Genomic DNA, 13725 nt, shown 5'->3' on the forward strand with positions numbered 1-13725 from the left:
CATAGTACCTACATGAATGGCAAAAAAGTGCAATAAACTAAAAAAAAAAAATCATTTTGGGTTTTTTTTTTACACATATTTCTATTTTAGAGAATTTTTAGAGAGATATCCCTCAAAACTGTAAATGCCAAAAAGTTTCACAGGAAATTTATTTTGAGTGTCTTCATAGTTTTATTTTTGAGATACACCAATTTTTATGTACTGCGGGAAAAACAAAACAAAACAAAAATATTATAATCCAAACTTGCAAAAAACACAGGCATAAACTCAAACATGAATTTTAAAAGCACCAGCATAACTTCGTAAATGCCCCATAGGAAAAAGAAATACATTTTCCACAAAATTACGTCACTGCCGGTTATCATGCTTGCTCTGCAGTGGCCACCACCACAGCTGAGATTTTACACTTGAATTTCGAGGGATAGGAAACCAGAATTCAGTTGAATGAAATCTGCAATATACTGACATCTAGTGGTGAGATTTCCAACACTCCACCTTTAAAATTATTCAGCTTTGTGTTGCCACCAGAGATGGGCAGTAACGCGTTACTTGTGACGCGTTACTGTAATCTGATTACTTTTTTCAAGTAACGAGTAAAATAAGGGATTACTATTGCAAAAACGGTAATTAGATTACCGTTACTTTCCCGTAGGAACGCTGCGTTACTGCGTTACTAAAACCTGATTTTTTGCAGAATGTCTCACGACAGTGACGTAAGCGAGTGCGCCGTTAGTGACAACAGCTGTGTGCAGATCAACAATGGATCACATATCGAGTGCAGGAGAGAGTATGAGCGTGCAGCGTTTAAAGCGTGGAAGTACTGACCTTACTTTGAGTTTGATTCCATAAAAAGTGACAAAAACATTAGCGTCCATTGTGCGTGGGAAGAAAACTTCTTTTTAAAGCGAAAAAAACCCCTAAACTTCCAAGCAAGCTCCGAGTGCGCCATGACGTAATGGGAAATTCACAGAGAAAGTCGCGGATTCTTCAACTGACCGCGGCACACCTGCACCAGGGTAAACCTCCGCCTATGCCAGTCCTGCTTTACAGGTGAAAATAGAGCAACAGCACCGCTGAGTCTTTGACTTTATTGATTTTCTGCTGTGTTTTACTTGCATCTATTTGAAAGAGTGAGTGTAAACACAAAAAATATTTTATTTTATGTGCTGGAATGTGCAGAAAATAGCTTTAAATGTTAAACTAATTTATTGAAGTCAGAGAATGTTGCATATAATTAAATTTTTGCTTGATGCATAAAGTTAAAAGATTAAAACTAATAAAACAAGTTAAAAAAAGAGACTTTTCCATTTGATTACATTTTGTATGATGGATTATGCAGAAAAAGTAGAATTGGGCTGAAAGATCTATCGCTTTATCACCTATTCAGGTTGTAAATCGTGTTTTTAAAAAGTAACTAAGTAACTAATTACTTTTGAAAATAAGTAATCAGTAAAGTAATGGGATTACTTTTTGGGGGAAGTAATCAGTAATTAGTTACTGATTACTTTTTTCAAGTAACTTGACCAACACTGGTTGCCACCAGTTACTTTGTCCAAGTCAAGATGATCCTCTGGAAAAAAAAAAAATGCTGCATAATCCTGTTTATACCATCATCTCTGAACTCCACAGGAGGTGGCTTCTTCTAAAATTATTTGAGATTGTACAGCAATATCCCATTTTTCACGTGTTGGGGCCTCTAGTTCTAAAAGGTAAATGCTGCAGGAGAGAGAGTAACTTTGAAAAAAGCAGCCCAACTGGGAAGAAATGTGAATTACCACAAAGTCAAAATTTATACAGATTTAAAGTGAATAACGTGGACATTAGCACAGAGAAAAGGTAAAAATGGAAAACTACTCACAACCGTGTGAAGCTGGTGTAAACTCAGCATTAGTAACATCCCACATTTGTCCACATTTAGCTTGTTGTGATCTGGACTGTCTTATCTGTGATTTTTTTTTTCACCATTGGACTCCATTGTAGTTCCTCTAAATTCAAGGCCACTGCTTTTCATTGGATTATTCTTACAGTCGGCAATCAGACAGACAACAGCGCTTCAACTCAGCCTCCTCATTCATTTCTAATCCACAGGGGCACCAATACAAAAGGCTTCAGCCAAAAACTGCAAGGATAACAGTTTTTTTTTTTCCTTCAGCACATATGATGACCTTTTCCAGCAAAACTGTGCAGTGCTGGCCAATCAAATACAAGCAATTGTACATAAAAGCATAATTCACTTACTAGGCCCCGAAAAACTGACTGAAATACTGACGACAAACAAATGTTTAAATTTTATTATCACCTTACATCCTGCTCATCAAAGAGGTTAAATTTTTTATATAGCACCAAATCACAATAACGGTTGCCTCAAGGCGTTTTATACTGTAAGATAAGGACCGTACAATAATACAGAGAAAACCCCAACAACCAGAGGACAGTAACAGGAAGAAACTGGCAGAGCCAGGCTCAGGGAGAAGAAGCCACCTGCCGCAACCAGTTGTGGTTGAGGCCAGAGATAATAATAACTGATAATTAAATGCAGATTGGTGTATAAACATATAGTGACTGAAAAAGAAACAGTGCATCATGGGAATCCCCCACAGCCTAGGCCTATTGCAGCATACTTGAACTAAGGGAGAATTCAGGGTCACCTGATCTAGCCCTAACTGCTTTATCAAAAAGTAAAGTTTTAAGCCCAATCTTAAAAGTAGAGATAGTGTCTGTCTCCCAAGAGAGGTTACAACAAAAGATTTGGAAACTGAAATTTCACTAGCAGATCAAAAATCAGTTTATGCTCATTGCTTGCACGGATTAATAAATTTTAACTGGTTATCGCAAACAAGTGTAACTTCTACCCAATATCATAAAGACATATTTATGACCTAATAACAGTTGTACTGAGATGCTTCACAGAAAGATTCTGGAAAGATTTCAGCATGGCATATGAGAAAATTATCTCAAAGGAAATTCCACTAGAACCAAAGCTGTTTCTACAGAGCTGTTTCTACCGAGTTTCTACCTCAGTTGTTTAAGAACCCAAAAGATAAAAGATAATATTTTTGGAAAAGTAACTCATAGATCTAATCATGTGGAGTGGGCTTTTTGTTTTCTCAGTGTGGATTTTTTTGTCCTGAATAGATCGTTATTTGGTTTCGATATTTTTTCCATTGTAACAGCAGAAAATAAGGAAAACCATAATAGGTCTATTTTGAAATTTCATGCTTAGGGACCCACAGCACCTAATGGTCTGTTGTGATACAGAAAAACTTCACAGACTCAGACCTGTCTGCCGAAAAACGAGCTTATTTAGAAGGTCCCACCAGAAGGATCCATCCATCCTCTTAACAACTAACGCGGTTCACACCAACAAAATTTTGAATCACCAGTTAACTTAACACACGCGTCTTTGGAGTGTTGTAGAAAACCAGAGTAGCTGGTGAGAATCCACGGGCACAGAGAAACAGGCAAACTCCATGCAGCCAGCATGGTGGATTCAGACCCTGTTACTATGATGCAACAGTGCTAACCACTGGACCACTCCTCCCACTGAAAGAAAAGAAAGTGCCCTATCTAAATTAACAGTATCACTTTCAGTTTCATCTTCTTGTAACCACTGCCAGTGTGGCTGCTGTCTTTGTTTTATTGCTTCATGGATATCCCGTTCAGACCGCAGGCACGCGTGCACCTGCGATTTCAGTATGGACCTCATGTGCAGTGTGCAGAAAATTTTGCGAGACTTGGCTCCGTGCAATATTGTCCTCTTTGCCAAAATGAAATTCAAATTTAAGGGATCCAGCGGACATGACAGAAACGCGAGTGTTTGGGTCAGAGAGCAGCCTTTGACAGAGCGATGTAAAGTTGTTAGTCATGCTGGAAGCAAAGCAGCGCAGCAAGAGGAGATGATGTTTTTGTCCCAGGGATTTAGCTTGTTTGTCTTCTCATTACATGAAAAAACCCACACACAAGCATGCACTGTTTGCAGATTACTTTGCACGTGCATCTCTACTTGTTCCCTTTATGATTATCAGTCTTCCCTTGCAGCATCATAAAACCCTGTGAAGCACTGGCTGTTGGACAAAACCTTAAAAATCACATCTGTGATCCAATTTTGATTTCCTGGATTATGTTTTGCATCTTTCTTTTTTTTTTTATCAGCATTTGTTCTGGTTCATTAAGACAGATGTGGAACATTTTCATCTGTCAGCCGCAGCTTTAACAGTTCTTATCTCTTTATGTATTTATTAATTAATTTTTTTATTTCTGCATCACAGCTGTAGATTTCTCCCGAGCTCTGAGTCACGCTTTCAAACCTCTTTGCAGTGAAGACACGCAGACCGTTCAGCCAAATCACGCTGCCTGCCTTCAGGGACTCCACACCCAGCACGACCTCTGACCCCGCACTGCAGAGCTCCACCCACCCTTCCACCCACCCAACATCACCTGATCTATATGCTTTGCAACCTCGGGCTAAAATGAGAGCTGCTCGAAAATAGAGGTGAGGCTCACGAGCGCAGGGAGGCAGAGGAGGTGGAGAACAGAGGGGAGGAGGTTAAAGAGGAGGAAGAAGAGTAGGACTGCAGGTAGGTAAATGAGAGGAATTGGAACAAGGAGTGGAAGTAAAAGAGAGGGAAAATGAGAAGTAGGAAGACAAAAAGAGAGTGACGGAGAGGTGAAGAAGAAGGAAAAAACAGCCAAATGGAGGAGGAATGGCAGGAGAAAGAGGAGAGGAGGAGAAGGAGATGGTTTGTTCAAGGTGAGGCAGCTCATCAACCGGTGTGGGAGCTGAGACTGATAGCACTGCATTATTGATCCCACCACAGCTTGTGTGTGTGTGTGTGTGTGTGTGTGTGTGTGTGTGTGTGTGTGTGTGTGTGTGTGTGTGTGTGTGTGTGTGGTTAGAGCCAAACATACACGGTAAAACTTTTTTTTTTACAATGCATCAGTGCGACCTTAACCTTAACGAGCCCGAGTTTGAAATTACAAAATGTTGTTTCTCTTGTGCGGTGAGATATTTCCACTTGTTTCCACAGCAGCTGAATATACCTTTGACTTCAGCATTATTCTCCCGGTCACAGTGTAATAATCAGTCTTACTGATGTCAGCACAGTGACATACAGTACTATTGAAATGAGTTTCAAGTCGCTCTCATCTGAAGAGCATTTTTAGATTCATTGTGAGATTGAATGGCTTGCTGTGTGCTAACCCTCCCTGAGTTAAAGTTTAGACACAGTCATGTGACGCAATACAATGGCTTTCTTTAAATCTGCACCCTCTGATCTTCTGTTTCTCTGATTATTGTTTGCAATTATTCAAATCCACTGATTGAAGTTGATTGAAAACGACTGATTACCAACAGCAGGGCTGCATTAATAAAGAAAGAAGTATCCCATTCCCACTCCTATCATCTATCAGTATGTCTCAGATAGGTGGACACACAAACAGAAAAATGTTCACCCAATCTGTTTTTTTTCCACCAAACATCCAGTCATGCATTATAATATCAAATAAAGGGGACCCATTATACTAGCTCCATACTTTTCTTGGAGTATGCATGATTAATATTTAAAAACTATTCTTCTTTATCTTGTAGTTGTACTTTACGTATCCTATCCGTTCAGTCAGCTCATCTCCTCAATCCAATTCATTCTTCTTCTGTTTGGCCAGCTCTTCTCAAGGGAGCTGCTCGTCCACAGAGCTCCCGGCACACAGTATTTGAGCTGATGTTAAAGGCAGAGGAGGTTCAGAGCTCTGCAGTTGTTCAGTCACCAGAGCATTCTGTGCAGGTTGGCACTCCCCAATCCTGCCACTTTGCAGCTGAGTTGCCACAGCACTTCCACTTGCTAATAACATCAAAATCAGTTGATCATGAAACATCGAGGTGGCGTCCTGTTAAAGCACCACGCTCGACTACAACGACACATTCTTTCACCAGTTGTTTAAGGCAGACTGTGGCTGGGTTCTTGATTTTATACCTGTGTGGCAATGCAGCTGAAAACACCGGAATAAGAGGTGTGACATTGCCTATTTAAACTTCAGTTAAGCTTCATCATTCTGAGATTAGAATAGGAGCGTGATCTGAGTTAATGCAGAAAAAGCTAACAAAGCGAATAAATTTGCATAAGAAACTGATCTGACACATCAGGTCAGGGTCATGTGACTTGATGCACCCTTTGTCCTCTTCCCCAAAGGAAATCCAAATCACATCGTGGGAGCACATGTTCTTGGCTCAGAAATGGACTGCAAAAGGAGTCAACCTTGAAGGGGATAACAGCTAGATTACAATCAGGTATGATTTTTGCTTTCTTCCTTTTGTTTTCTGCAGCCAGAAACATATCAGGCACACCGGGATTTAGACGAGAGTTTGTCCCCACAGTGTGCTCATCAAATGTTGACATTTCCTGGGTACAAGCTGAAATTGCAGCCCAATGGTTACACCAGAAGAGAGTTCAAGGGGGCCACCAAAACACCATCCGCAGGGAACTGTAAATGTCCACCATTAGCTGTACTCATTAGTCATCCCAGAAATTACTGCAGCTAAAGTTAAAATTCATCGCTGTGGTGCAGCATTAGCTGCAGCTCTGATTCCCACTGAGCTGACAGATGTGATGTATTTATTTAGCAATTTAAATTAAGTCATGGTAGAATTTTCATTTCACTCCCCCCCCCCCCCCCCAATCTGCCGCATCACACCGCAATGACAAATTTATTTGTACATGTTTATCCCCGAAGATTAGTCAGATTAGTCAACGACTGTGATGAAAAAATAAAACTGACGAACACATTTAAGCGATTGGTCATGATGTTCTTATAATATTTTGCAGTATTTACTCTGTGAATCATTTCCACGATTTACTGCTGACTTTGTCCTGTCCGTGTCTGGCCCTCACCAGCACCCATCAGATTTAAATTCAGGGTGAATCACGCCAAGTTTTCTGCTCCTTCGCTCCGGGCTCACGCGGCACAGGCAGGACATGTTGTTTACAGTAAAGCGCTGACCTGGATCAAACTGGGTTCGACCATAATCTGCTGCACACACCAATATTTGTCAGTTTTACTAAATGAGATTAAGTGAAGCAGAAACCTGCCCTTCTCGCACACACACACATTTACACACACGCACACACACACACAGGTAGCAGTGGTATTCAGCAGTCACTGTCAGGAGCTGCTGCTGATTCTCTCTAGTCAGTCATCAAAATTTAATGAATTACTGGCTGCATTTAATTTAAATTAGCTGTTCGTGTAATACACAGCATTGGACAAATTAACACGCGACCGACGGTATTTATTTATCGCCTTCGAGCTCAGCTCAGGCTCAAAAATCTGATGTACTGCATCAGGCCGATTCCTGTATTTCACAGGCTGGACCCCAGCAGCAGACGTGGTGGGCCTGAGAATAAGAACTGCAAGATGATGGATAGAAATGACATATAACTGATTATACAGGAAAAGTCTCTCAGTAATATTTTCTTTGATGAATGCTAGCTGCTGCCTCAATACAAAGCCAAAATGCAATAAAAAAAGAAGAAAAAAAAGAGCAGTACAGTGATGGATGCACGAGATCAGCAGAGGTTTACCTACCTGAATAACTCCTGTGTTACTGCTTCCACGGCGGCTGCAGACAGGGACACAACAACAAAGATTAATGTTAATGCTTTCAACAGTCACGAGCTAACAATAATAAACACATCCACTGTAATTGTGCTTCAGATGATCCCACTGTAGTTAGCATGAAGTGGAGGCAGAAATACAACCTGTAAAATATGTTAAAATTTCCCCATTTACTAACTGGACATCACTAGAAAGGTATCTTCTAATTTTACTGTTGTAGACAAACTTACTTTCCTTTTTATAATACAACAGGTCACCGAGGATTATAAGAGAAATAATAGCCCACGCTAAAAATGATATATAAACCTAATCCTGCGTGCAGGTTAACAGGTTGGGTCCTGCTTTCAGGCATCATTGTGCTTTTCTACCTTAACTGAGCCCTTAGAGATCTTTCTAAGGTACAAGCCACATTGACCCGCTTACACACACACACACATTCATTCATACATCTCTTTATTATATGTCCTTTATCATGCACACAATCACACTGCAATGGATGCATCACAGGCAATTTGGAGTTCAATATCTTGCACAGGGACACTTTGACATGGAGACTTTTCACAAGGAAAAGATGTTGAAAGATTTGTTACATTCAAATTTGTGTGAATAAAAGTTTTGGGACAGGAGCAGCTAACATATTAGATGTCTAAATTGGCTTTTTCCTAATACACGGTGATTCATTCAGCGGTCTTGAGCCACTCTGGCAAAAAAAAAAAAAAACATTTGTAAAACCTGACAGGCAGATGGACAGACACATACCTCTGACTCCTTTGGATCGCGTTCGATGGCGTTTTTCAACTGCATTCACCTCCATCTGCAGAGGGAAAACGAGTTAGCTTCCTGAAACTGCAGTGGCAGAAGTAGTTGTTTTCATATTTCCGTGAGGCACTGTGCCACCTCTGCTTTAAGCTGTCCTTGGAGACATGAGGACTTTAATTCCCATTTGCATCATTCACATCAGCATCAAAGTCATTAATTACAAGCGGGAAAGCCAAGTTTCCAAAAGCTCCGACAGATACTGTTTAGACTAAATAGTGCAAACAAAAAGCTAATGTGGATATGTCAAAGTAACATTTAATTTATATAGACAGTTCTGCAGTAAAACAGCTGAATGCGTGATTTATAGTTCTGCATTAAACCCACCATAAAGGCTACGGGCTCACTCTATACCCCAGCCTAAACTGTAGCCTGGCCTGCACCCCAAGAATCCTAATAGGTCTGTCTGTGCAAACACATTAAGGTATATTAACTACCACAAAGACCAAACCTCCTGAAAGAAAATGTAATAGTGCAGCGGAGTGAGCATCTGCTGAACATTTAGACTCAATCAGCCCTGATTTCTTCTCCCCTTCCTGTGTTTCAGCTGTTGTTCAGCTTAGTTTTTCTTGTGATTGCAGAAGAACCCAAACACACCAGTGCACAAGTTTGCAAATAATGATATCACCAACTACAGCAAGTATTTAATGCATTACTCTATCTTAAGATTTCGGTTTAGGTTCTTTGTTCTCATGTGGCTGATATAAAACCACTTAAACCACCACTTGGAAACCACTCTGAACAACTCTTTATATGGACTACTGAAGCCATTACAACCATACACACCCTGTAGACACACTAATCAGTCAGTCTTTAACCTGCTAGCTCTGGAGCTCCCTGTTTCCTGCTGAATACTAGGTGAGAGAAAGCCCATCCGATCTGACTCTCTTGAAATTATCCGGATTTTGTGCACAAAAAGAGTTTAATTGCAGAGATTATCATCAGATTGCTGCTGGAATTAAAATTTTTGAGGTTTTAGTCCCAGGATCAGAACAAATCAACTATAAAAAAGCAATTACCGCCATACTTTGAGCCAAAAAGAATAGAAACACCAGTCAGTTGTGACGATACCTGGCTGTAGCTCAGTGTGGCACCTCTGTATCTGCTGTTGGTCCTGTAGCTTTAGACTTCAAATTCAAATCTCAGACACCATCTTCCAGAGTCATGATCTGCAAAAAAACAAAAAACACTTTCTCAGTTCTGCTGCCAGACATTTGTTGTCTGCAGCTGTTTGCTCTGAAGTAGTTTCCTTTAGCGAGACACTATGTGTGGAAAGGTGGCGAACTTCATTGTCTCTGTGAAATGTATAATTATGAAGCCTAATGACATTTCACGACTCGAGAGACTGGTACCAAATACCGTCTAAACATTTCACTGATATTTTCAAATGTGAGATTTAATTCATCCAGTCAATTAGGTGTTTCTCGAGAGAGGTCCTTGAAAGTCACTGCTAAACACATTTCAGAAACCCGTAGCATGACCTGCAAATTATGGATAATAAGGCCATCTACACAGAAATCTTACCCCTGGAAGGATAACGTGCTTCAAAGACATACCTGTCTGAATTATCAGCATAAAAGAAGAGCATCTCCCTGCACGTTTGATGAAAAAAGGTGCAAGTCTATGTAAAGGCATAAAAAACTATGACTCCTAAGGAGCATCTGAGCACAAGCAGCATTTTAGTCAGCAAGTAACAAAAACCCAAAACTCCCCCACGCCTCGACTAGGGCTGGGCCATATTATACCGTTCACGGTAATACCGGTATAATGTTAGGCAACGATAGGAAAATGAAATATCGCGATAGAATGGGAGTAAAACGCGCATGCGCGGTGCCTTTGTTTTCATACGCACATGGCCGATTGTTGAGTGAAACAGATGAACCAGAATTGGTTTGTAAAAATGGTGCAACTTCCGTGATGTGGAACTGGTTTGGTGTTTGTCCGTCAGATACACAACAAAGCACATTTTTTTGCAGAACATGCAAGCGGCCGTTGTTATTGTCATATTTGTCGGACTAAGATGCTCTTAAATCTGGGAGTAATCTGGGTCCTAAACTCCGTATGCTTCAGGTCAAACAACACTGCAGCATCACTTAGAGTTAAAAACTGTCTAAATTCTTTCATCTTTAATAAAACGATCAGCATTGCTGCTTTACCAGGTGTAACTATAAAGTTTAACTTCCAGGCATCCATGAAAACAAAAGTTATTACATTTAACGGAGTTAGAAGTTAGCAGGAAGCTAGCGGAAGTTAGCTCGCTAGTTTCGCTAGTTACCTAAGCATGATATAGCATGTTCTGACTGAGAGATTTCTGAAAAAAATCAAACGTACAGCTCTGCTATCACTTCCAACATAAATGAAGACAGGAAACTAAACAGCAGTGATGTTTGTAGGGTTACTGAAGTTGGGCTAGCTGGTATATAATGATGTGCTACGTGATCGCTAGCGACACAGCTATGTTAGCATAACATAAACAGTGAAGCTGGAGGACGAACACTAACACTTTTCCACTTATAAAAGTTAACGTGAAGGTTCTTCATGGTTAGAGACAAATGCAATCGCATGGCAGGATGCTGTAAACGGACCAAACTTCAGTCAGGAGAACAACTGAGATAATCCATCCACAATGCGAGGTTAGTCATTAATATATTGCAACAACATGGGAATAGAGCAGCTGCCAGAGAATTCAACATTAATGAATCAATGGTACAGAAGTGGAGGAAGCAAGAAGAATGAGTTTAATAAAGTTTGATTTATCTGACTGCTTTGTTTCGCTTAATGTGCCTTATAATCCCGTGCACCTTATGGTCCGAAAAATGCATACTGCACACTGCAGTTTAATGTTGCAAAGCACCTCTTTTTAACTTCAGTGGATATTATACATGGTTATGCTCAGGATATGTCAGCCCATTTCTACTGGAAATGCCTTTTGGTTAAACTTTCAGCAAGGAATTTGCATTTGCACTGTTAAATTTTTATAAAGCTTTAATGTACATAAAAACCAGCTTCTTGTTTATGTGAAAATAAATGAAAGGTTGTCTTTTTGCACTAGTAATGTTGTGGAGTTGTATTTTGTCTCGCATCAATTATATCGTCGGTTATATCGTTATCGCAAATTTTCAAATATATATCGTGATAAATATTTTTGGCCATATCGCCCTGCTCTAGCCTCGACATCTGTCACCTTTAAAAGAGGGTCAGAGCCTCCCCGTTTTTAACGCAGAAGAAAAGCACTTTGAAACTGTGCACGAAAGGTCTTCTCCTAATGACTTTGCACACGTCGGCGTCGGTGTCTGCAGGCAGACATTTGTGTTCCTGAAACAGTCGTGGTATTTATGTGTTTTCGAGGCTTGAATTCCTTCCCATCAACACATTTCTCATCAGGCCGCGTCGACATCTGTTGAGTTTTGCACATGTAGACGAAGCTGAGATTTTGCAGGGCTCAAAACTCGACGTTTCGGAGGCAAGAGGCAAGAATAATTAGATCGATCACACCAGAGATCACGTTTCAAGTCCTACACTGAACCACAGATTTATTTTTTTATTTTTACACTTTCACAGTAAATATATTCTGTTAGGGTTTGAAAGTAAAACCAAATTTGGTCACTGTTTTGATTTGTTATTCCTTCTCATGTTTCTGATGTTTATATACTTTGTCTCCCTCGGTTTTGAACATGTGGTACTTTTGCTTGCCTCCCTTGTTTCCACTTCCTGTTTCACACCGAAAAAAATATTCTTGAAGCAAAAACATTTTTAATAAAATGTAACTGAAATTATATATATATATATATATATATATATATATATATATAGATATATAGATATATAGATATATATATATATATATATATACATTAGGGGTTGTAACGTTGGGTTGTGTTGTGTGGTTGAGAAGAGGCGGCAAAACACCTAGCAGGCTAGGCGGAAGGATACACACCCACACTGGTATCAGTAATCCACGGTGGTTCTTTAATACGCATTCTTCAGCAACCATATAAAAGCCCGGCTGAACGGCTGCGGCTCAACAACAAAAATGCCCAGCGTTCATACAACCCAAGCGCTGCAAACAAAACAAAAAAAAGGGTCTGGAAAAGAAAACATAAGTCCCTCTCTCGTTAAGCACGAGCGTGAAGGCACGTGTCCTCATAATCCCAGAGCGAGAGAGAGAGAGCAGTGGCACAAACTGATGACACCATCAACCCTCGACTTGGGTGTCTTAAAGGGACACCACACCATAGTGGCTGTTACATATTCCCCCCCGGTTAAACAAAGGCTGTCCCCAGCCGAACACAGCAAAGGTACAGTTCAAACTTAACCAGCCTCCATACATGGGCAGCAGGATAAGACGTTAAAACCAAAATAGGGGAATGTACAGTCCAAAATTGACAACCTGGCATACATGACAGTGTCCCACATGGTGAATGCCCATTCAAATAAATGTCAAAGAAAGAAAATAAGCTTAGGATAGCCAGGACAATGACAGAATGAAATTCCCTCTTATTGTTACATTGCGTTTCCACCGTTTCCCCAAAAAGTGCAACAGTAAGCATGAACATATCACCACAACATGAAAACAGTGCCAACATGAATCGTAGAAAACTCAAACAACGGTCCTGTGACAACAGTAGACCACATGAAACACATCAGAAAGCAAACAAGGTCACTTTATGTCAAATCTGTCAGTATGAAAAGGGTTGGTCCACCTATTGACCGACCAGTCAGCGGTGACCCTAGGAACTCGTCTTGGTCTGAGGTCATAAGAACCTCTAACAGCACACCCATCGGCAGCAGGAGGTGAACTGTTAACCTCTGTCTCCAGAGCAACATCAGCAGTCTCTTGGAAAGAGTTCTGGTCCACGACAAGCGGGGCAGCGTCAGCACAGTCAAAGTCAGTCTCAGCAGGGGCGTTGCTAAAGACCGCGGGAGTTGCGTCAACCGCGTCACAGTCAATGCGGCCCGGGACTGAAAGAGCAGGAGGCAAACTGCTGTCCGGGACACTGAGATCCAAAGCTGCTGTAGCATTTAGCTTCGCACGCTGGCTAGACAAAGCTGAGTCCCAGGTATGGAATGGTTGCATGTTCGCAACATGAAAAACTCCCACTCTCTCCCCAGTGTCCACTGTGGTGAGAGAGTAATTCACATCCGACATCCTCTTGGAGATGCGGTAGGGACCCGTGTAAAGCGGGGCCAACTTAGCAGAAAAGTTGGACGACGCATCTGATTTTGGGTGTGACTTTACCCTGACGAGGTCCCCAACTTCATAAGAAACCGTGCGACGTCTCAGATCATAGTAGCGCTTTT

The 13725-nt window shown here is 40.8% G+C and overlaps 1 protein-coding gene and 1 long non-coding RNA gene across 2 annotated transcripts in view; one reads left to right on the plus strand and one right to left on the minus strand.

Moving 5' to 3' along the window:
- The window catches only part of myt1la (myelin transcription factor 1-like, a), a 104776-nt gene that overhangs the window by 63658 nt on the left and 27393 nt on the right, over positions 1-13725 (minus strand). Inside the window, exons 3-5 of the mRNA XM_082506170.1 lie at positions 9496-9593; positions 8368-8422; positions 7579-7612 (exon numbers count right to left, since the gene is read on the minus strand). Of these exons, the coding sequence (XP_082362296.1) occupies positions 7579-7612; positions 8368-8422 (89 nt within the window). The 5' untranslated portion in view covers positions 9496-9593. The remainder of the gene's footprint in view (positions 1-7578; positions 7613-8367; positions 8423-9495; positions 9594-13725) is intronic.
- Positions 971-6273, plus strand: LOC309689607. The gene is made up of 3 exons (XR_014271448.1): positions 971-1050; positions 4318-4750; positions 6186-6273. It is a non-coding gene; the product is annotated as an uncharacterized lncRNA (long non-coding RNA).

This window comes from Aulonocara stuartgranti (genome assembly GCF_965226115.1).
Source record: "Aulonocara stuartgranti genome assembly, chromosome: 15".
NCBI classification, from domain to species: Eukaryota; Metazoa; Chordata; class Actinopteri; order Cichliformes; family Cichlidae; genus Aulonocara; species Aulonocara stuartgranti.